The sequence below is a fragment of the Nyctereutes procyonoides genome, unplaced genomic scaffold (genome assembly GCF_905146905.1).
Source record: "Nyctereutes procyonoides isolate TBG_1078 unplaced genomic scaffold, NYPRO_anot_genome, whole genome shotgun sequence".
Lineage (NCBI taxonomy): Eukaryota > Metazoa > Chordata > Mammalia > Carnivora > Canidae > Nyctereutes > Nyctereutes procyonoides.
In genome coordinates this window covers 4,012,586-4,036,260 of record NW_026575139.1, presented here as the reverse complement: position 1 = coordinate 4,036,260, position 23,675 = coordinate 4,012,586, and the positions used below count along the sequence as shown (strand labels likewise).

At 61.0% G+C, this 23,675-nt stretch overlaps 1 protein-coding gene across 1 annotated transcript; it reads right to left on the bottom strand.

Annotated features, from left to right (window-relative positions):
* Positions 1–35: 35 nt before the first annotated feature.
* Positions 36–22,178, bottom strand: DEGS2 (delta 4-desaturase, sphingolipid 2). Its single transcript, XM_055304151.1, has 3 exons — positions 22,042–22,178; positions 3,876–4,618; positions 36–2,269 (listed from the first exon to the last, which is right to left on the bottom strand). Exons 1-3 carry the CDS (start codon positions 22,121–22,123, stop codon positions 2,123–2,125), a joined length of 972 nt encoding a protein of 323 aa, XP_055160126.1. The 5' UTR covers positions 22,124–22,178; the 3' UTR covers positions 36–2,122.
* Positions 22,179–23,675: the final 1,497 nt, after the last annotated feature.

Here is a 23,675-nt window from a genome sequence, read left to right as displayed (position 1 = left end):
TTTTTTAGATTCTACCTGACAGAACTCCAGGTCTATCGCCTTTTTTGTATTTTATATTTGCCTATTTAAGTGTACATTCCTTTTGGTTTATAGAGGACTCCCCGAATCACGCGCTTCATTAGATGGTTTCCGAGTTTTCTCCTAGGTGATGCTGTTAGCAGCCTGGCCGGCAGTGGCGAGCCGTCCCCAGCGGCGTGGCGCATCTGCCCACGCACTGCGCTGCCTGTGTCCACGTGGTAATAAACGCTTACTGTCCACACCGGGCTCCGGCTCCCTCTCTCACGGCTCTGGGCCCTCCGGGCTGAGGATGCTCCCTTGGGTAACGGCCCTCGAGCGTGCTGGCCAGGAGCCGCGGGGACAAGGAGGCGGCCTTGGCAGGTGGCCGCGCTGAACGGGAAGGTGGGAGTGAGCCTGGGTGGCCTGGGGGGGGGGGCAGAGGGGTCTGGGGGAGCCTGAGGGGGCCTACCCCCACAACCTCCCCCGGAGACGGGCCCTGGGTCCTGCCCACACCTGGAGCATCAGGGGCTGGCTCTATGCCTTAATGCTGAGCCACCTCCCGTCCCCCAGGGACTCAGCAGTGTGCAGGCCGTCCTGGGAGGGCCTTGGGGAGGGGAGGAGGCAGGGCCCGCAGTCTGGCTGACGTCAAGCGACCGCTGTTCTCCGGTCCGGCTCTGGACACCCCACCTGCTCAGGTGCTCCCAACAACCGTAAGGACAGAAGCAGGATGGTTCTGCCTGTTGGGGGTGAGCAGCCTGAAGCTGGACCCCAGAGTGGCCGCCCCAGATCCAGCAGCGCTTGTATCCCAGGGCGGCAGGGTCCGCAGCTGCTCTCTCTAGCTGCGTTTGCCCCCATAGGCCCCGGGAATCCTGCCTAGGGTCCGGAGTGGGGGGAGCTGGCAGGTGGTGATGGACAGGTGGGTGACCTGCAGGAGCCGTGCTCCTGGGGCCCCCGACTCAGGCCAGCCTGTTTGTGTGGGGGTGGGGGGCCTGCCCAGGCCAAGCCACACTTCCCTCACCCCACAGGCCCTGGGGACGGGGGTGCCTGGCACCACAGGAGGCCACTCCCAGCCCTGGGCAGGAAGTCCTTGCTCAGCACCTGCCGGGTCTCCAGGGCTGCCACAGGCCTGCCTCCAGCCCTCCCTCTCCTCGGCCGCTAGCACAGCCCCTCTGCGCCTGTCCAGGGGGTGCGCCCCAGCCTCAGGGCCACACCTACCGTGGTCGGGCCAGGTGCCCCTCCTGCTCCTGCCGCCAGCCCCTGGGGCCAAGGGGCTGACAAGACTTCCCGAGGTTTCAGCTGTGCCCCCACCCGTCAGGACAGGGTCCTCACCAAGGACACCAGCCTGCCTCCCCTGAGCTATAGTTCACTCAGGCAGTCACCTGTCTGTCCAGCCAACCTGTCTACCCTCCGTCCATCTGGCCTGCGGCACCTGTCCCTGAAGATTTCTTCAAGTCCTGGGGGAGCTGGCCAGGGAGACAGATCCACCCTGTCCAACCCGAACCCTCCGGGGCTCCGGGAGGGCTCCCCTCAGGCCAAGGCCTCAAGGTGGAGCAGGAGCAGGGGTGCGGCTGAGGGGGGCAGTGTCTGCAGCACTCGGACAGGCCAGAGGAGAGGGAAGGCTGCTAAGGAGGGGCTTCAGGGCCACCTGGTGTGGCCATGGAGGGCCCCGAGGCCTGCGGGGTGGGGGGGAGCCAGGGCCCCCTTCTGAGGCCAGGCTGGAGCCTTGACCGCCGCTGGGAAGCATGATCTGATCTGCGGGTGTGGAAACAAACGCTGAACTGAATTTAGGGCGTGGGAACAGCAGCAAAATCAGCCCCGTGGAGACTGTGGGCACGTAGCACCCAGGCCAGGGCCAGGCCTCTCTCCCGAGCCCCAGAAAAGGGGGGCCGGGCCGGGGGTCGACCGCGCAGGTGCAGACCAGGCCTCTCCAGGCCAGATGTGGTCCTGGGCTCTGGGTGACCGGGCGCAGCCAGGGTGTGGGAACCAAATGCAACCAAACCAGTTCTGGGCCCTAGGCTGGGGGTGGGGTGGGCAGTGACGAGCAGCTTGGTGGCGGCAGAGGAGCGAGGCGGGGCAGCCGGCCGCCGGGGATCCGCGGGGTCCGTCCACTCGGGACACCAGGGGCTCACAGTCCGTCCTCGGCCAGCTTGCAAACCCGCTTCACCCTGGCGTAGGGCCCCAGGGAGTCCTCGAACACAAAATCCCAGAGCACCTTCACCCACGAGTGGTGCTGGGGCAGGTGGTCGTAGTACTCAGGTGCAATCTTCCGCACCTGCAGGGAGGGCGAGCAGGGTCAGAGGCCGCGGTCCGGGCACGCGCCGCCCCCCACCCATGCACATGCACGTGAGCATGCACACAGGCACACACACCCCGTCACCCCCGGGGCACGTCCGGCTGGGTGCTGCCCGACGTGGAGGGGCTTCTGGCCTGCGACACCCCACAGGCTGTGAGCCCCCTGCCCCACGCAGGGGTGAGCGGTTAAAAGTGCACCCTCCCCCTCTGGAGCCCGTGCAAGTGTCTGATCCAGGAGCCCCCCGGGGGCCGACCTGCATTCCCCCGAGGGAATCCTGGGGGAGCACCCGAGGACTCCTGAGCCCCAGCCCGGCGTGGGTTCCGCTGAGCCACGGGCCCGCCGGAGCTGGTCACGCAGCGTCCCACACCCTCTCCTGTGCCCCAGCCCCTCTGGCATCGGATCCCACCAGGCCCCACCCCACCGCCCTCTTCCCAGGCCCGGTGCTTCCCATTTCCCCGAATGTGTGTCACGCACACACACCCCCAGCCTCCTGCAGCCTCTGCACCCACACAGGCCCAGCCCACCTCCTCCGGGAAGCACTCCCAGCCTCAGCTGACTGCCAGGACGACCTTCTCTCCCCCCAGGGAAGGCCCAGGACAGGCGCTTTATAGCAGGTGACCAGCCCACCTGCGGGGGCGGGGGCAGGGAGCCTGTGACAGCCTGGGGGAGGTCAGGACGGGCTCCCAGCTAAGGACAGGAGTTTCCGTGGCCTGGGGTCCAGACTCTGGCTCTGCTACTTCCTGAGGCAGAGACGCCCCGTCTGAGCTCTGTGTTGCCTGTGAAGTGTGGATAATGGGGGGCTGGGCCGCGGTGAGGCTGAGAAGGCGCAGGCACCCCGCGGGACCTCAGCAGCGTGGGCAGGGGACGGCGCGGGGGCTGCACGGCCAGGGCTGGACACGGGCCAGCAACCAGCACCGGCACACTCAGGCACCCATGCAAGCATCTGCACACAGGCGTGCACTCGAGCACTCACACCTGCACACAGGGCAGGCACGCACACTCCGACACCCCCCCCCATGCCCACTCCAGCCAGCCCGTGCCTGGGGTCCCCTCCGCTCTGTCTAACCCACCAGCATGGGCCAGAGCTCCTCCTCCTCCTCCTCTTCTCTTCCTCCCCCCCTCCCTCCTCCCACCTTCAGAAATTCCCCAGGGTGGGGTGCAGCTCAGGCCAAGCCCCTTGGTCACATAGGGCGAGGCCCACCCTGTCCTCTCTGTGCCATGAGGGGGCCCTCGAGGGTCACGGGGCCATGACGAGATGAGCAGGGACAGGGGAGGCAGGAGCCAGGGAGGGGAGGCCCTTCGCAAGCCCAAGGCTGTGCCACCCCAGCTTAAGGAGGGGGAAGCCGAGGCACAGAGAGGGCAAGCGGTTTGCCCAAGGACGTCAGCCCGCAGAGCGCAAATGTCGCAGCTGGGTTCCGACAGGTTCTCATTCCACCAGGTGCCCTTGACCATAAAGCGGCCGCGAGCCCCTGCCCGCCCCGCTGCCCCCGCCTCCCCCTGCAGCCGGGCGCTGGCCGGCGGGACCGCGGCTGAGGGGGCAAGGCCGCGTGGGCTGGGGGTGGCCCCGCGCCCGGGCACCGCCTACCTGGGGCAGGTTGCAGCCGGGGATGCTGGGAAAGTCGTGGTGCTCCACGTGGTAGCCCACGTTGAAGGTGATCCAGTTGAGGGGCCCGTAGTAGGAGTAGGTCTCGTGGCCCTTGAGGAACATGTAGTGCTCGGCCACGAAGTGCCCGGAGATGGGGTGCAGGCCCAGGCCGAGCAGGGAGCTGGCCAGCAGGTAGGCCACGGGCTTGAGCCCCCACAGGGCGAAGAGGGCGGCGTCGGCGGCCAGCTGCACCAGCGCGTTGAGCACCTCCATGCGGGTCAGGGCCTTGGGGTGCACGCAGAGCGGCCGCAGCGAGTAGAAGAGCGGCTGCAGCGCCAGCCAGAGCAGCTTGCGCGCCGGCGTGCAGAAGAGCCGGCCCTCCAGGCGCGTGGGCACGTCCACGTCCAGCCCGTCGCCGCCCAGGTAGCGGTGGTGGTCCACGTGGTACTTCTTGAAGGAGGCGGCGAAGGGCAGGCCCACCGGCAGGTTGGCGAACACGGCGAGCCAGCGGTTGTGCGCCGCGCGGCCCGACCCGAAGGCGGCGTTGTGCGAGATGTCGTGGATGGCCAGCGTCAGCGAGTGGTTGACGCAGCCGCCGAAGGCGTAGGCCCAGAAGAGCAGCCAGCGCCACGGCAGCTCCCGCGCCAGGCGGCAGGCCAGCAGCTGCGCCAGCACGAGCGCCAGCACCGTCCACTTGAGCCACGGGTCGGGCCGCATCAGCGCCTTGATGGCCGGGTACTTGGCTGCGGGGGGACGAGGACAGACCGTGAGGCCGGGCCCCCCCCCCCCCGCCGCCCGCACCAGCCCCCGAGCCGCCGCCGTGACACCAGGGCCCTGGGGGCCTAGGGACAGCCTTGCCCCCGGGGCCGCTGGGGCAGCCCCACCTGGGGGCTCTGGGGAAGTCTCCCCGGAAAGGGGGGCGGGAGGCGGTCCTCGCCACCTGCCTGAAGAAAGAGCGGGTGTCACCGCGGGTCACAGACACTAAGGCCCGAAGCCCAGCAGCGGCCTAGACCGCAGGGTAAGCGCCCTGGGGCCAGGGGGGCGGCAGGGGGGCCCGGCTCTGTCGCCAGGGTTCCCGCTCCTAGCCCAGCCCTAAGGAAGCTCGATAAAATGTTGAATGCATTTACTTTGGGGGGTGGGGGGTGCTCGTTACAGGATCTTTTGTACTTTTCTGTACTTTATTCTACAGGAAAGAAAAAGACAATGATGGTGGGAGTGAGCCAAGCAGGGGAGGGCCTTCTGGCCAGAAAGCAGCCAGGCCAGACCCCGCAGGGCGAGCACAAGAGTGGGGTACGGGGGTGCCCCTGGCCAGGACGGCGGTGCCGTCCAGAAACCTCCCTGGCTGCTCGGTGGGAGGGGGGTCAGGAGTCCGGTGCTGTGTCCAGGGCTGGGGATGGACCGGCCAGGGGTGCTCACGCGCTCAGGGCGGCACCTGCCCCCCGGTTCCCAGGCCCTCAGAGGCAGAGCCGCGCGTGAGGCACAGACCTGGAAACCGGGCCCACGTCCCCGGGGCTTACCCGGGCACCCTCGGGAAAGCCAGTGCTGGTCACCAGCGTCTTCCCCGCTCCTGCCCACAGAGCAGCCGGGCAGCCTCGGGCTCACCCTCCACCCTCCGACAGGGCCCGGAACCGGCCAGGCCAAGGGCAGATCCTGCCCGGCCCTTTCCTCCAGCTGACCCAGGAAGTCACTTCCCCTTTGTGCTCAGAAGGGAAGGATGTGACAGCTCGGCTCAGCTGCCCAAGGTCCCCACAGCCAGGCCCCTCCGCCCTCCTCCCAGCCCACAAAACTTTGTCAGAGCCAGCCGGCAATGGAACAGGCTGAAGAGAGGTAGTGAGCCGACTGTCCCTGGGAGTATGCAAGGAGAAACACACAACAGGGGCAACGGGAGTCTGGAAGGGAGACTCCGGCTCAAAATCCTCCTGCCTGAGCTGCCACCGCACAAGCCCATCTTGGGGTTAGTCGGTGTCCCGGTGTGTGATGGCAGGGGTGCCATGTGCTCTGCGGAGTACCTGTCCCCATGAAGGATCCTAGCTCCAGGACAGCAGAGCCACGTCTGCTGGAGACGCCGCGGGGAGCTGGGGCTCTCAAGTCCTAGAACCGCCGGCCGCCTCTGCCCGGAAGCCAGCAGAATCCCCCACGAGCGCCCCCCAAGCCTTCGCCTCATCTGGCAGCTCCGGTGGTTGGGGCTCTGGCCCAGCGAGCAGCCGCTCTCCACGGCCCTAAGGACAGCCTGCGGGTGGCTGAGGTGGGGCCGGAACCCCCGGCAGCCAGGCGGGCGGACAGGACCGGGGCTCCCCCGGCAGCTGCCCTCCCCCTGCACGCAGGGGCCACCTCCAGCCTGGGGCAGCGCCAGCCCCCGGGCCTCCAAGCTGACAAAGCCGCCCGGGCCCTTGGATCCCGGAGGCCCTCTCCCTGCAGCTCGGCCAAGGACCCCACCAGGACGGTGGTCACAGCACGAGCAGAGAACCAAGGAAGCCACGGCCCAGGGGACAGTCCTCAGCCCCACTCACCGGGGAGCACAGGGGCCTGGGAGGAGCAGCTCAGAGCGGGTTCTTTTTTTTTTATTTTTATTTTTATTTTATTTTATTTTATTTATAATAGTCACACAGAGAGAGAGAGGCAGAGACACAGGCAGAGGGAGAAGCAGGCTCCATGCACCGGGAGCCCGACATGGGACTCGATCCCGGGTCTCCAGGATCGTGCCTTGGGCCAAAGGCAGGCGCCAAACCGCTGCGCCACCCAGGGATCCCTCAGAGCGGGTTCAAGTCCTCACCCTGGGTGGGTGGGGGTTTCATATCCAGAATACATAGAGATTTCCTACGACTCGACAACAAAGACGATGAGCAACCCAATGTAAATGGGCAGAGGACTTGAGTAGACGTGGCTGCGGAGACGTGCAACTGGCCACGAAGCACAGGAAAAGATGCCCAACATCATTAGTCACCAGGGAAATGCAAACTAAAGCCACAAATGAGATGCCGCTTCACCCCACCAGGATGGACAGGTTCAACATCAGACACCTGCAAGTGTTGGCGAGGCTCCGAGGACACTGGAGCCCTCTGGACGCGGCGGGCGGGGATGCAGAATGGTGCCGCGGGAGGCCACTTGGCCGTTCCTCAAAAGGTTAGATGTAGAATCCCATACGCCCCAGCAACTTCACTTCTAAGTGTGCACCCAAAGGACTTTACATCGGGGACACACACAGATCCTTGTACCCCAGGGTTCGTCAGGTTGTTCGCAGCGGCCAAAAGCTGAAACCAACCCCAGTGTCCATCCACAGGTGACCAGATAACCGAAACGTGCTCTGTCCACACAACAGAATCTGATTCGGCCACAAAAAGGAACAAAACTTCCAGCCAAAACATAATGAAGTCCTGGGGGGTAACGTACAGCACGATGACTACAGTTACGAATACCATGTTGGGGACGCGTGGTGGCTCAGCTGGTTGAGTGACTCTTGGTTTCAGCTCAGGTCATGATCTCGGGTCGTGAGATCGAGCCTCACGTTGGGCTCCACGTTCAGTGGGGTGTCTGCTTGATGTTCTCTCTTCCTCTGCCCATCCCCCCACTCCTGTGCATGCACACTCGCTCTCTTGCTCTCTCTCTAAGTAAATAAACTTTTTTTTTAAAAAAAGTAGATCTTGGGCAGCCCAGGTGGCTCAGCAGTTTAGCGCCACCTTCAGCCCAGGGCGTGATCCTGGAGTCCCGGGATGGAGTCCCACGTGGGGCTGCCTACATGGAGCCTGCTTCTCCCTCTGCCTGTGTCTCTGCCTCTCTTTCTCTCTCTCTGTGTCTCTCATGAATAAATAAAGCTTTAAAAAAAATTTAAAAGTAGATCTTAAAAGTTCTCATCAAGTTTTTCATCCAGGACACCTGGGTGGCCTTGGGCTCAGGTCATGGTCCCAGGGTCTGGGGATCGAGTCCCACATCAGGCTCCTTGCATGGAGCCTGCTTCTCCCTCTGCCTGTGTCTCTGCCTCTCTGTGTGTGTCTCTCATGGATAAATAAATAAAATCTTTAAAAAAAAAAGTTTTCTCATCCAAGAGCTCAAGAACAGAAGTTTTTATAACTATGTATGGTGATGGACGTTAAGTAGAATTACGGCGGCGATCATGTTGCAATACAGACGGAGTCATGCACCCGAAACTAAGACCACGTTCTATATAATTATACCTCAATAAAAAACATTTCTACATTGAATTTTCCACCGTCCCTGTTTCACAATGCCGACACCCTACTCCTGCTGCCTGAAACCGACTCACAAGTAAACGACCGGCTCCCAGAAACCATTTGTTTAGAAGGAAGGAGGTGCTGACACAGGCTACACACGGATGGGCCTTGAAGACACGACACCAAGTGAAAGAAGCCAGCCGCGAAGGCCACGCGGTGTAGGACGGCGCTGGATGAGGTGTGGGGAGCAGGGGGTTCACAGAGATGGAAAAGAGGGGTCAGCGGGGGGGGGGGGGCTGGGAACGGGTCTATTTGGAGCCCTGAGAAGGTTTTAGAAACAGCCACAAACAGGGGCGCCCGGGTGGCTCAGTCGGTCAAACATCTGCCTCCAGTTCAGGTCGTGATCTTGGGGTCCCGGGATCGAGTCCTTCATCGGACTCCCTGCAGGGAGCCTGCTTCTCCCTCTGCCTGTGTCTCTGCCTCTCTCTCTCTCTCTCTGTGTCTCATGAATAAATAAATAAAATCTTTTTATTTTTAAGATTTTATTTATTTGACAGAGAGAGAGGGAGCACAAGCAAGGAAGCTGCAGGCAGAGGGAAGGGGAGAAATAGGATCCCCGCAGAGCAGGGACCCCAATGCGGGGCTCCATCCCAGGACCCCAGGATCACGCCCTGAGCCGAGGGCAGATGCTCAACCAACTGAGCCACCTGGCCACCCCAATACATAAAAACTTAAAAAAAAAAATTTTTTAAGAAAAATAGCCGCAGTGCACAACGCTGTGAATGCCATCAAATAGGACACTTCCCGCAGTCCCAGTGCGAGCTGTATGTTGTGTATTTTACCACAGTAAGAAAAAAGTCAAAAACAAAAGAGAAAAGTCTAAGTAACCTCAGGTCAGCTCAGCCGCGAGCCTCGGCGTCCAAACCACGGCCAGGGTCACCGGCAGGCCCGACAGGCGAGGCCCGGGACAGGCCGGCGGCGGCCGCGGGATGACGGCAAGAAGAGGCAGGACCCGGGACGGGGCAGCTGTGTCAACAGGCCCCAGGGACAGCAAGGGGACAGCACCAGGCTGACCATCGGCTCGCCCCGGGGCCTGCCATGTTGCGCAGTGGCCTCTGGCGGCGTGCCCGCATCACGGGATGGGACCTGGCTGCCACACAGGTCACCTCCCACCGTGGGAGGCCTGGAACACTCGGGGTGCCACGTGGAGCCAGGAGAGCCCGTTCGCAGAGTGGGGAGAGATACGGCAATGGGGGGGCAGGATAACGGTGCCCCCAAAGACATGCATGTCCCAACCCCATAACCAAGGAGGCTCTGAGGCAGTGGAAACCAAGGCCGCACAGGGCAGCCGGGGTGCTCGCGGCTGACCTCACGCCGGGAGGATGGCCTAGATTATCCAGGTGGCCCGGTGTCACGGTGAACCATGGGCAGGAGAGGGAGCCCTGGGGCCCCAGAAGGTGGAGGTGGAGGTGGAGGTGGAGGTGGAGGAGGGGCCGCAAGCCCAGGACTGCAGGTGCCTGCAAAGCTGGAAAGGCCTGGAAACAGATCCTCCAGGACCCCTGGGTGGCTCAGTGGTTGAGCATCTGCCTTCGGCTCAGGTCATGATCCCAGGGTCCCAGGATCAAGTCCCGCATCAGGCTCCCCGCAGGGAGCCTGCTTCTCCCTCTGCCTGTGTCTCTGCCTCTCTCTGTGTGTCTCTCTGTGTGTCTTTTATTTACGAATAAATAAAATCTTCAAAAAAAAAAAAAATCCTCCCCAAGACCAGGAGCATGGCCCTGCAACACCCTGACTTCAGCCCCAGTGAAACCCCGAGTCACACTTCCACCTCCAGAACTGTAAGAAGATACGTGTGTGTGGTTCGAAGCCCCCCAGTTTATGGCCGTCTGTCCCCACAGCCCAAGGACACTCAGGGCAGCTGAGCAGGGGATGCGGCAACCGTGAGGACTCTAGTACCCAGGGCCCAGGGCCACTCATAGCCCGCCCTGTCCCCAAGGGCCGCCACGGCCTGCCAGCCCGGCACCTGCCAGCCCGGCACTTGTCATCCCACCAGGTGGGACAAGAGACAAAAGGACCGGAGCCTGGGAGCAGGGACAGCCACCGTGTGGGCCCCACTTGGGAGCGGGTATGGGGCAGGCCTCATCCCATCTTGTTCCTTCCCCAAAACGGGGGTCTGAGTGAGAGGGGACACTTCAGAAAGTAGGCCTGTATTGCCTGGGAAGAGAGGTGCTTCCAGCGGGGACCTGGGGGGCGGGGGAGGTGGGAATCCAGCAGCCAGGGTGAAGTGGAGCAGAAGAATGACTTCACGATGGCCAAGGCGACAAGGAAGCGCTGGCCACCTTGCGCATCAGGAATGCGCTCACCCACAGCCCCCTGACCTTTGCACACCTGGGTGTCAAGTTGGGACCACAGGTCACAGTTGGGATCACAGGTCCACCAGCCTCCTTCTCATCAGGGACAGCCCCTGGGCATCAGCCTTCTTCTGGGGCACCCAGGAGCCTGGCCCTCACCTGCCGAGGCACACCTAGAGGAAGACCCGGGGAGCTGGAGGTCACCCGCTTCTGCAGGGCTGGTTCCCATGCTTCCCCTTGGAAGGAGGCCATGGCTGGGGCGGGAGGGCGGGGCAGGCCACACCTGCAGCAGGTGAGCAGCCAGGCAAGCTCTGAGGCAGTGGGACCCCAGCTCTGGGATGCAAACAGGCCACCCCCGTGTGCCTCGGAGGCAGCTATGACCTTGGATGATGGGCCCCAGGCGTCCCATCTGTCAACCCAAGATCTAAGTCCTACCTGTAGGGAGCAAAGGGGGACCCCTCCCCCCCGCCCAAGGCCCCACCCCGGCTGCACCTTCTTCCTTTTCCTAACAGTTTCCCAGCTCGGGTGGCCTCACGGCCTCCCACCCTTGTCTCCACCTTGAGAGGTGGGGATGACGGTCCCGCCTGCCCCTCTGGGCTTCGGCGAGGCTGGGACCATGGCTCTGGGCCCTGCGAGCTGTTTTACTCCTGGTTAGCCGGGAGGGGTGAGGACCTCCTACTCCTGATCTTCGGGGCACTGGGTGCTACCTGTGAGGCCCATCTGGCCCGGCCTGCTTTGACCTGCGAGCACAGGCCGCGAGGGTCACTGGGCCCAGCCATCCTGCTGGCAGCAGTGAAAAACGGGGCCGGTGTCCAAGCCGGACAGCAGGCCGCACAGGGGGGATGGCTCCCAGCGGCCGAGCACGTTCGCCCCAGCTCACCTCCACGCTGCGTGTGGCACTTCCTGGGCCACGGAGCCGGGGGGAGGGCCCAGCGGCCTGGGGGCGTGGGGGGGCAGGAGGCAGAGCCCAGGGCCCTTGGCTGAAAGCGGATGAGGGGCAGGACACTAGAAGGGCCCAGAGATGGTGCCCAGGAGCTGGGAGCCCCACAGATTCCGGAGGTGGCACGGCTGGCAGGCCTCACTGAACACCCCAGGCCTTCAGGGGAGACCCCAGGGACTCCCCATCTTAGGAGAGGAGCCACTTTGGGCCTGCCCACCGGGAGAAAGGTCAATCCCCACTCAAGGAAAACAATAAATGTCTAACTTTTCAGTTCCAGAGCTTCTTGGTTCCCGGGGAGGGGGGAGGCCTGGGGGACGTCCCAGGGGAGATGCTCTGGGGACCACCGGCCACTCAGTCCAGAAGCGGAGGCCACTAGGCACAGCAGGGACAGGGAACAGCAGCCGAGGGCTCGAGGTGTCTAGCTGCTGGGGCCCAGGAGGGTCACGGACAGGAAGACCAAGCAGGGGCCCCACTGGACTTGGCAAGGTCATGAGGGCCTGACAGGGGTCGTTCCAGCACAGCCGGGGCCAGGGGGTGGCGGGGGGCAGGAGGTGGGGGGCAGGCTGAGTGTGGGCACGGGGGAGGGCAGTGGTAAGACGGGAAAGAGGAAGGCACCAGGGATGGCAGAGGACAGGACAGAGATGCTGGGCCAGGGGTCCCGGGGCGGGCAACGGGGTGCTGACCCCACAAACCCAGGGCTCCCGGCCCGGCTTCTCTGGGCCCCAGAGACGGGGATCCCCGAAGAGGAGGGAGAGGACCACACACTCCCCGGGAGCCCCCCGAGGAGCCCCGGCCCCGGCTGGACACCCAAGCCCGGCCCTGCTGCGGGGTCCCCAGCTGACGGCAGGGGTGCCGGACCGGCTCAGGCCCCCGGCTCAGGGACGCAGTAGCTGGGCCAGGACACGCAGCGCGGAGCCCAGCAGGACGGCCACCTGGGACCAGAGACAGAGCCGTGCAAGCGTCCCCCGGCCGTGGCACCAGTCAACTGGGCAACGCACTGCCACCACCAGCCATCGGTGGACGTGGCGCTGCCCAGGCCCGCCGCACAAGGAGGGTCTGAGGTCCGGGGAGGCCCGGGAGGAGCCCGCGGCAGCAGGGCCAGGCCAACCTCGGGATCCCCGGCACCAGGCCCGGTGAGGGCTGCGCAGGCCGTGGGCGCTCCGCGTGGGTCTGACACGCTGTCACTCAGCCGTCGCCACCCTGCCCGGGACGGGGATTGCTACCACGAGGTGAAACACACACACACACACACACACACACACACACACACACGCCCAGAGAGCCCGGAAAGCGCTCTGCAGGCCCCAGGGGAGCCGCTCCCGGGCCGAGCCAGGGGGTCACCAGGGCAAGGCACCCAGAGAAAATCCTGGGTCCGGGACTGGAGCCCTGCTCGCAGCCCCGCCCAGCCCCGCTGCGGGGTGCCCTCGGGCACGTCCGGGCCCTCTCTGGGCCTGCTTCTCGGCCTCTCCCTGGAAGGTGTTGGTTCTGAGGGCCCTCGGGCTGTGGGCAGGTGGAGGTGCCCCAGGGCCCCGGGCGTGGGGAGGCTCGGCTCCCAGAGCTGTTCACCTCCATGCATCACGGGGATCCACCCACGACAGACCTGCTCATAGGAGGCAGGGCGCAGAGCAGGATGGTGGGCCCTGGACCCCCAGTGCCCACACCCCCGTCCTGGGAACAGACTCCCCATGGATACCAGGGCATCCCCAAACTTCTGACAGCCACCAGGGGGAGGGAAGGCCGAAGCAGGCAGCTGGCCGGGGAGGCTGCTGGGCCCTTGCCCCCCACAGGCAGCCAAGGGGGCCCCAAGGCCGAGCACCGGGCTGCTCGTCCCAGATGCAGGCCTTCTGCCCTCCCCTGCCAACGGCTGGACTCTGACTGGGGGCCCCGGGACCACACGGGGCTTCTTTCCGCCAACACGCTGGACCCTTCCGTGCCCCCGGGCCTGGCACCAGCTGGGACTGCATCCTCCTACCACTTCTCCAAAGAGGCCAAATGCCATCGTGTGACAGCCTAGATAGCTATGGGGAGGTCCTTGTCATTGCTGCTCATCACCTGTGTGCTCCCATCCAGAACATTCCATCGCACACAGCAGCTGCCCACCTGCATCCTGGGCTCCTTCCCTCACATCCCCCACCCACTGTTGAGTAAACTGACGACTCTCCCAACAAAGGCACCTAAAGCCTCTTAATCCCCTCCTTCCTAAAGGGCTTGCTGCAGCCCTGCCCAGCTCAGCGGCCTTCCCTTGCACAGCGCCCCCCACCCCCCACCTGCTTCCTTTGCCTAACCCCGACTGTTCAGTGTGGGAGGCACGGGGGAGGGGCGGGGGGGGTACCCGGTTCGAGGCAGAACACTTGGAAAGTGGCCCAAAGTGCCTTCGGAAGCCACTCTACCCGCCTCCTCACCACCTCTCACTAAACCTGCTTTTTGTTCAGCGACAAATATTTGCTGAGAACCTCTGGCAGCCAGGCCCCAGTCGCAGAGGAGGGAGGGTTCCCAGGCTGCACGGGGGTGGGGTGCCCCCTCCTGGGGTGCCAACACAGCGTGTCTCCCCACCCCCGCCCCCCCCAGCGGCCCAGGAAAGGGACACACGTCTGCAACATCAGAGCCGAAACTCGAAGGATGGGGGGTCTGGGTGTGAGAACCCGGGCGGCGGGGTTGGGGTGACTGCACGTGTTCACAGGGGTCTTCCGGGTGATGCAGATACTCCAGAACCGCATTATAGCTTCCCCCGAGTCACTGGCCCGAGTCACTGGCCCTGGCCCGTACCTTCCAGATGAGGGAGTTGAGGGCATGTAAATCAAGCCTCATAAAAGCTGGTACAAATTAACGAAGCGGGGTGGGGGGGGGGGGACAGCGTGGAGCCCGGCTGCAGAGCTGCAGCTGCGCAGGCACCGCGTGCGGGGACAGGGACTCGGGTCATGCCAAGGCCACACGCGGGAGGGCAGGAGGTCGGCTGGGGGACCGGGGAGCACCTCACCAGGGGGGGCCGGGGGGACAGGGGCAGGGCAAGGGCGTGAGCCAGGGTCCGAGCCAGGGCTGCTGGGCTGGGAGGAGGAGCCTGGGCAGGAGGGGACAGGTCACCCCGGATATCCAGGAAGCATCCTCAGCCTCGCCCACCAGTTTGGAAATGCGGGTTCGGTGGGGTTGACTCCGCTCCCTGGCTGGCGAGAAGGAGCCCCATGGGAAGCCCGGGGCTGAGGGGTCCCCGGCAGTGCTGGGGTGCTGGACGAGGGAGCCCGGCCTCCCGGCAGCCTTTGCACAAGCCGCGCCAAAGGTGCATGCACCTGTCACCAGCCAGTCTGGGGAGCGCGGCGGCCGGGCCAGGGGAGCCGCGGCGCGAGGTGGGCCTGCCCCCGCCCCAGGAGGCTGAGTCGAGCTGGGGGGCGAGGGGCGCGTGCTAGATGGGACATGGGAGACCAAGCGCAGTCACCCCACAGGTGCCCGCAGGTGCACAGAGGCCAGGGCTAGGAGGCAAAAGCACCCTGCAGGGGGGTGAGGGAGGACCCTGGAGCTGGGAGCTGGGGGGGGAGCACGGCAGGCCACCCGCATGCACTCCTCCCTTCCCAAATCCGTGCTTGGCGATGCATGTTGGTAGCTTGAAATTGGCCACGATAGAGAGATTTGCAGAAATTGCCAAATGCCAGTTTGCAAATTGGGGCGGGGGGGGGGGGGTGTTCCCTCCAGAAAGTTGCAGCATAATACCGGGTGTGGGTTGTTAGAGAGTGTTCCTAAAAGGACATTTAGGCAGAACCTGGAGGATACATAGAATTGGTACATGAAAAATAGGGAAAAAGAATTCCAGCAGAGGGAACAGCATTTGCAAAAGCCATGTAGAGGGGACTGGGCAGATGGGGTGCCTTTCACAAAGTGGCTAGAGGACAAAAGGTGGGGAGAAAGGGCAGGGGCCAGAGATGGGGGTGCCCCAGAGGTCAGGGCAGAGGTGAGTTGTTTTTTTTTTTTTTTTTTTTAGAAAGGGAAGCCTTTGGAGAATTTCAGCAGAAGGGGACACAAGCAGGTCAAAGAGGGTCCAGGAGTAACCCCTCAGTGATCGATCACCTGCGGTCTGTGCCACTGGGCACCGTACACCCACCCCTCCCCACACACTCAGGGTCACAGCACCCCTTCCTTTTCTTGGAGAGCCACTCCTCTGTGCCCTGACCACGTGACACTGGGAGGCTTGCCCACCGCAGCCCCCTGTCCTCTGACCAGCCATAGGACTCACAGCTCCGGCCAGAGATTAGTGGCTCAAGGGGAGGTCATGCTCCCGGGGTCAGGAGGCGTCAGGAGGCGAGGGAGGCGGCTCTCTTCCTCCTGTGGATTGTCAGAGTCGGGTGGACACAAGCCCGCACTGGTGCAGCCTGCCCGGCAGGGAGGAGGCCACGAACCAGTGGTGGCAGGGACCAGGGGCACAGAGTAAAAGGCCCCAGCATGCCTGCTCCCCTGGGGCCAGCATCCCTGGGGCTGGGTGGGGCCAGTTCACAAATTCCCCTGAGAGCCTCAGCCAGTTCGGTTCTGGTTCTGGATTTGACCACTTGCCCCTGAGAAAGCCCCAGCAGGGGCCTTTCCTAAGCAAATAATCCAACAATTGCCAAGAGTCTTACTTCCTTGTTTCCTCTTTTGTTTTCTTTTGATTATTTGAATTTTTGTGTGTTTTGTTTTGTTTTACCATGTGTGTGCCCTGTTTTCATAAGGGGAAAAAAAAAATCACAAAGCTATTTGTTTTTAAAGACAAACCCAAAGCCTGCTTCTTTCCACTGCCACGCCTGGCTTGGGCCCTGGCCTGCCATGGGATCACAGTCTCGTAGCTCTTGCCTTCAAAGGACAGGGAGGCTCAGCCTCGGCCTGGCAGACACGGCTCTTAGGGGCTGCGTGGGACTCCATTTACTCGGGACCCTGGGCCCTGGGGAGCACGTCTCCATTTAGGCAGGAGCTGGAGATGGACTTTGGTTCTGCCCCCAGAGCAACTGCAGCCAGCCCTGTGCAAGGGCTTCCTGGGTTCTGACTTCCTCCCAGATTAGGATCTTTATTGAGCATCCACTGGCCCCCAGAGGCTTGGCAGGAGCTCCAGCAGCCACCTAGGTGGGGCCCTGAGCACATCCTCAAGCACAAGCAGCCGGAGAGGCGGAGAGGCATTCCCTGTCCTTGGGGAGAACTCGGGACTACCTGCCAGAGGTAATATTTATCATCGTAGCTAACGTTTATTGTAACATTTACTGTGTGAGAGGCTAAGCACTTAACATCACCTCATTTAATCCACACAACTCTGTAAGGAATAATAACCCCTTTTAACTCAACCAAGCCTCAATTTGCTCATCTGATGATTGACCTGCCCAGTGTCACGCGGCTAATGAGTGAGCATTAAGGCACTTGCTAGGAGATGAGCTCCACAGCCGAGCTCTAGACCCCTGCAACCAGCCCCAGAGAGATAAGAACTTTGATGGGTTGGAGCCATGGAAGGAAGTCCCAGAGGAATGCCCTCACCCAGTGGAGGCCAAAGTCCAGGAGGGCGGCCAGGGTGCCTTCCTGCAGGAAATGGGAGAGAGAGCCCTAACAAAATGTCAATGGCATTTTTCACAGAACTAGAACAAATAATTCTAAAATGTCTGTGGAACCATAAAAGACCATGAATAGCCAAAGTAATCTTGAGGAAAAAAAAATGTATCACGGCTCCTGGATTTCAAACTATACTATGAAGCTGCAGTAATCAGGGAGCCTGCGTGGCTCAGTGGCTGAGTGTCTGCCTTCAGCTCAGGTCGGGATCCTGGGGTCTGAATCAGGCTCCCCACAGGGAGCCTGCTTCTCCCTCTGCCTGTGTCTCTGCCTTTCTCTGTGTGTCTCATGAATAAATAAATAAATTATTTTTTTTTAAATTTTTATTTATTCATGATAGTCACACAGAGAGAGAGAGAGGCAGAGACACAGGCAGAGGGAGAAGCAGGCTCCATGCACCGGGAGCCCGACGTGGGATTCGATCCGGAGTCTCCAGGATCGCGCCCTGGGCCAAAGGCAGGCGCCAAACCGCTGCGCCACCCAGGGATCCCAATAAATAAATTCTTAAAAAAAAAAAAAAAAAAACTGCAGTAATCAAAACAGTGTAAGTTTGCGTACAAATAAACACAGAGATGAATGGAACAGAATACAGAACCCAGAAATAAACCCACACGCATATGGTCAATTGATTTACAACAAAGGAGGCAGGAATATGCAATGGAAAAAAGACTCTTTAGTAACTGGTGCTGGGAAAACTGGACAGTCACATGCAGATGAGACTGGACCACTCTCTTACACCAGGCACAAAAATACACCTAAAATGGATTGACGACTTGAATGTAAGACAGGAAACCCAAAGCCTCCTAGACAAAAATAACAGGCAGTAAAGTCCTTGACATCGGTCTTGGCAATGATTTTTTTGGATTTCACACCAAAAGTAAAGGCAAAATAAACAAAAATAAAACAGATGGGGCTGTCTCAGGCTAAAAAACTTTTGCACAGCGAAGGAAACCATCAACAAAACAAAAAGGCAGCCCATGGAATGGGTGAAGCAATCTACAAATCACATACCCTATGAAGGGTTAGTATCCAAAGTATATTAAAAAACTCATGAACTCCATAGCAAACCAACAAAAATTTGGTTAAAACCTGAACAGGCATTTTTCCATAGAAGACATACAAATGACCAACTGGCACATGAAAAGATGCTCAACATCACTCATCATCATGGAAATACAAACCAAAACTACAATGTGATTACCACCTTGCACCTGTCGGAATGGTTAAAATCAACACAAGAAACAGGTGTTGGTGAGGATGTGGAGAAAGCGGAACTCTCATGCCCTGTTGGTGGGAATGTAAGCTGGTACAGCCACTCTGGAAAACAGTATGGAGGTTCCTTAAAAAACTAAAACTACCCTACCATGACCCAGCAATTCCACCCCACGGGATTTATTCAAAGAAAACGAAAGCAAAAAAATAATAATAATAAAGCAAAAAAACTAAAATTAAAATTAAAATTAAAAAAAGAAAAGAAAACGAAAGCACTGATTCGCAAAGATAGGTGCACCCCCCTGTTCATTGCAGCATTACGTACAAGGGCCAAGATATGGAAGCAACCTAAGTGTCCACTGACGGATGAGTGGATGAAGAAGAGGTGGCACATGTATGATCAAAAACTGCTCAGGTGGGATCCCTGGGTGCCTCAGCGGTTTGGCGCCTGCCTTTGGTCCAGGGCAGATCCTGAAGTCCCGGGATCGAGTCCCGCGTCAGGCTCCCTGCATGGAGCCTGCTCCTCCCTTTGCCTGTGTCTCTGCCTCTCTCTCTCTCTCTCTCTCTCTCTCTCTCTCTCTCTCTATCATGAATAAATAAATAAAATCTTTAAAAAAAAAAAAAAAAAAAAGGAACTGCTCAGGGCAGCCCGGGGGGCCCAGTGGTTTAGCGCTGCCTTAGGCCCAGGGTGTGATCCTGGAGACCTAGGGTCGAGTCCCACGTTGGGCTCCCTGCACGGAGGCTGCTTGTGTCTCTGTCTCTGCCTCTCTCTCTCTCTCTCTCTCTCTTTCTCTCTCTCTCTCCCTGTGTCTCTCATGAATAAATAAATAAAATCTTTTAAAAAAAAACTACTCAGCCATAAAAGAGAATGACATTTTGTAACAAGGTGGATGGACCCTGAGAATATTGCACTAAGTGAAGTAAGTCAGACAGACACAGACAAATCCTGCATGATTCCATTTATAGGTGGAATCTAAAAGACAAAACCGAGCCAAATCCAGACTCAAAGTACAGACTGGTGGTGGTTGCCTGGGGGCAGGGGCAGGGGCACGCAGGCCTGGGTGAAGGGGATCAAGAAATACAAACTTCCGGTTAGAAAGTGGGTGATGGGAACGTTATGAACACAAGGGGACGGTAGTCAACGAAACCGTGGTAACTGTGTGGTGACCACTGGTGACTCCACTTGCACCTGAAACTTACTACCATGATATTGTATGTCAGTTACACTTCAATAAAATAATATTTAAGGGCAGCCCGGGTAGCTCAATGGTTCAGCACCGCCTTCAGCCCAGGGCATGATCCTGGGGTCCCAGGATTGAGTCCCGCATCGGGCTCCCTGTATGGAGCTTGCTTCACCCTCTGCCTCTGTCTCTCTCACTGTGTCTCTCATGAATAAATAAATAAAATCTTAAATAATAATAATAATAATATTTAAAAACAAAGAGCCAGCTGGGCAGAGCAGGAAGGACATCCAGGCAGGGCAGGAGCTCTCAAATGCTGGGGAGCAAGAGAAAATGGCACACTCCAAGTTCATGAGTTCAAAACCAGACATGTACAGAGGAATCCACAGCACCCAGTAGAAACTGGGAATGAGCACAGCTCCCCAGAGGGCCAGCCCCCGAATCGTGGTGCCGTCCCCACCCTGGCCCACATCACCTCCTCTCCCCCACGTTTTCTAGCCTTCCCTGCCACCCTGTCCTGGAAGTTTCCTTTATTGGTTTCAGGGCCCATGTCTCCTTTCTTCAGAGAAAGATCTTTCTCCGTGTCCTGGGGTGCCGGATACCGGCACTGAGCACCTTTTAACAACCAAGATCTCCTTTTCATGTTGCACCCTCTCTGCCAGACAGGATGACTGTGCCCATTTTGCAGATTCAGAAAGTGAGCCTGCAGCCCAGAGGGTCTGGACCCCTGCAGGCAGGGGGCCAGGAGAAGTCTCCCTACCTTCTCCACCTGGGGCCAGGTGCCCAGTGAGTCCTGTACGAGCAAGGTAGGGGACAGTCGGGGAGGGGAGGAACAGAGCCCTGCCTCAGCCCCACTGAGGAAAGCAGCCAAGACACCTGCCCTCTTGGGAGAAGCAGGACCAGATGATCACTAAGACCCCTTTGAGCCACCCCAAGAAATTCACAGGTGTAGGAGAGGATGCTGTCACGGGTCAGACCACAACAGTGCTGGGTTATTGTTCACCTCACGACAGAAAACCACAAAAGTCACAAACCCACCCAGGGGTCTCCAGCCAGGGACGCACCACAGTGGAGAATAGTCATGCACTAACCATTCACTGCATCTGGTGTCTGAAAGCTTTAAAATAAGATGGATATTTCCCCGGGTCTTGGAGTGGGGCAGGAAGACACCAAATGGAAAACTAAAGAGAAAAGCCAATCCATTTGAATGCGTTAAAAACAAAAGCTTCCGGGACGCCTGGGTGGCTCAGTGGTTGAGCATCTGTCTTTGGCACAGGGTGTGATCCCGGGGTCCTGGGAGCCAGTCCCGCATTGGGCTCCTCGCGGGGAGCCTGCTTCTCCCTCTGCCTGTGTCTCTGCCTCTCTCTCTGTGTCTCTCATGAATAAATAAATAAAATCTTTAAGAAAAAAAAAAAAACTTCCAGGGACACGCCTGGGTGGCTCAGCAGTTGAGTGTCTGCCTTTGGGTCAGGGCGTGATCCCAGGGTCGAGTCCCCACATCGGCTCCCCACAGGGAGCCCGATTCTCCCTCTGCCTGTGTCTCTGCCTCTCTCTGTGTGTCTCCCATGTATAAATAAATAAAATCTTAAAAAAAAAAGCTTCTGTAAAAAAAAAAAAAAGCTTTTATGATAGCAAAGGACAAGGTATAAAGGGGGAAAATATTTGCAACACGTAAGACAAAGAGTTACAAGCCTCCTGTACAAAGAGCTCTAACAATCAACAAACCAGAGACCAACCCAAGAGAAAAAAAAGGAAATATTAAAGTGGCCAATTAAACATTGGAAACCATCATCCAAAACCTGCAAATTAAACACAATGAATAGTACATGACACCTAGTCAATCTGATTAAAAGGTTTGCCAACCCCAGGTGTAGGTGAGGGTGTGTGGAAATCATAGCCTGGGCATTTCTCAGGAGGGAGGGTAGCGAGCCCGCCCTGCTGGAAGCCTGCCTGGTGCTGCGGGGCGATTTGGTGGCATCTAGTAAAAAACCGTTCTGGAGGCGCCAGCCCTTTTACCCTCGTCCCCAGCAAAGGGACTGGACATCCCAGGTCTAAAAGGAGCCACTGGCTTGAAGGACAGCCACCACGTAGGTAAAAATGACTTCGCAGGACACTAAATGACAGGGAGGGGTGGCCGTTAAAATACAGGACGGTACGGACAAATGGGATCCTTTGGCATATCTTCGTTTTTTGTTTTTTGTTTGTTTGTTTGTTTTCTTTTTTAAGTATATTGCTCTTTTCGCACTTGCTTCCCCCCAGGCGCTCCTCCTGCCTGAAAACTCCCGGCCTGGGCCGAGCTCAGCGGCCCCTGGCGCCCCGCGAGCCCTGCCTTCGAGCGCATCCCGCACACGGAGGGCCCCCGGGGACAGACCCCTGCCCCGCCACGTCCCCGCGCCCCGAGCTCGCGCGCGGTCCCCGCCCCACGACTGGCTCCCGTCCCAGCGCGGGGATGCAGCAGCTGAGACGTGCTCCCGAGGCGCGCGATCCGGGCGCGGGTCCTCGGATGCTGGACGCCTGGACCCCTGGACCCCTGGGCCCCTGGACCCCTGGACCCCTGGACCCCGGGCCGAGGCAGAGGCGCTGGAGGAGTGTCAGACCCGCGCGGGCGGGCCGGGTCCCCGGGGCGGGGGGGAGGAGGAGGGACGCTCCCACCCGCCCTGAGGCAGGGGCCCAGGAGCACCCGCGGGGCACCGGGGCCGCGCTGGCCCGCACCTCCCGGCCCCGCGAGGCTGTTCCCACCCGCGGCAGGGGCCGGGCCGCGCTCACCGAGCATCTCTTTGCGCCGCTGCGTGTGCGGCTGGTCGGTGTAGACCCACTCGAAGTCCGCGCGGCCCGCGCTGTTGCCCATGGTGCGGCCCGGAGCGCAGGTCGGAGCGCAGGTGGGAGCGCGGCGCACTGGTCGACTCCGCTCCACCTGTCTGCCCGCCCGCGCGGCGAGGGGACCAGTTCGCGGCTCGGGGCGGGGCCTCGATGGGCGGGGCCTCGGGTGGGGCGGGGCCAGGTGCGGGGAGACCCGCGGGGACCAGTTCGCGGCTCGGGGCGGGGCCTCGGTGGGCGGGGCCTCGGTGGGCGGGGCCAGGTGCGGAGACCAGTCGCGGCTCGGGGCGGGGCCTCGGGTGGGCGGGGCTAGGTGCATCCCCGGAGGCCCGCAGGGACCGGTTCGCGGCTCGGGGCGGGGCCTCGATGGGCGGGGCCTCGGGTGGGGCGGGGCCAGGTGCGGGGAGACCCGCGGGGACCAGTTCGCGGCTCGGGGCGGGGCCTCGGTGGGCGGGGCCTCCGGTGGGCGGGGCCAGGTGCGGGGAGACCCGCGGGGACCAGTTCGCGGCTCGGGGCGGGGCCTCCGGTGGGCGGGACCTCCGGTGGGCGGGGCCAGGCGCCCCCCGGGAGGTCCGCGGGGACCCGGGCGCGACCGGAACCTGGGCCGGGCGGCGGCGGCTCCCTAGCCTCGGTCACCTCGGCTGCAAATGGGACTATTACCCAGGGGCCCGCCGGAGTCCCCGGCCCCCAGGCCGAGCGGGGCCGCCCCGCAACCCCGCCTGGCCGGTCCGGTTTCCCGGCGGAGCGCCCGTTCTCTCCGCGGCCCAGACCCAGCCGCGCAGGCGCGCCCGCCGCCCCTGCCTCGGGGCACCTGCCGGGTTAGCGGCCGCTTGGGGGGGAGGTCGGGGGGGGCTGGAGGTGCGATGCTGGCGACGGTGCCAGTGAGCGGAAGGCGCCCAGAGAGGTTCACAGCGACGCTCCCTTCCCCCAGCCGTCCCCTACCCGGCCCTCTCCCGCCACAACATCGCCAGGGGCAGACGGTGTGTCCGTGGCAACCAAATGGAGGTGAGTCAGCCCCGCCCCTACCTTCAGGAAAATGGAGGGACACAGGGACACAGACACGGAAGAGGCCTATTATGACTCAGGGTGAGACGTGCCATGACACAGGCAGGGGTAGGTAGGGTCCAGCAGGGGAGCCTTCTGCACTGGGCCTTGAAGGATGAGTAGGAGTCGGCAGCCAGCAAAGGGGGAGCGTGCTGGCGGTGCAGGGAGGAGCAGGTGCAAAAGCTGGGAGCTCGGAAGAACGCTGACTTTGTTAAAATAGAGGGTCCAGGGTTTGGGGGCACAGGGAGACCAGGCTCCTCATTTTCACCTGTTCAGGGATCCCTCTCTTCTTCCTCTCACTCCTCCGGAGCCTTGTATTGTAGGGTGTGGCTGGTTTTCCTGAGGCCCGGAGCTGGCCTGTGCTGGGAGCCGCCTGGGGAGCAGACTGGCCTGGCAGCCAAAGGTACCACAGGCAGGGAGGTAACGATGGTGCGTCTCCCTCCAGTCTCCTGGAAGTGCATGGCCCAGGGGTGTGGTACACTTGGCAGGCCTCCCCTCGCCCAGGCCCAAAGGCAGTCCCCGCCTGAGCTGGAAAGGAA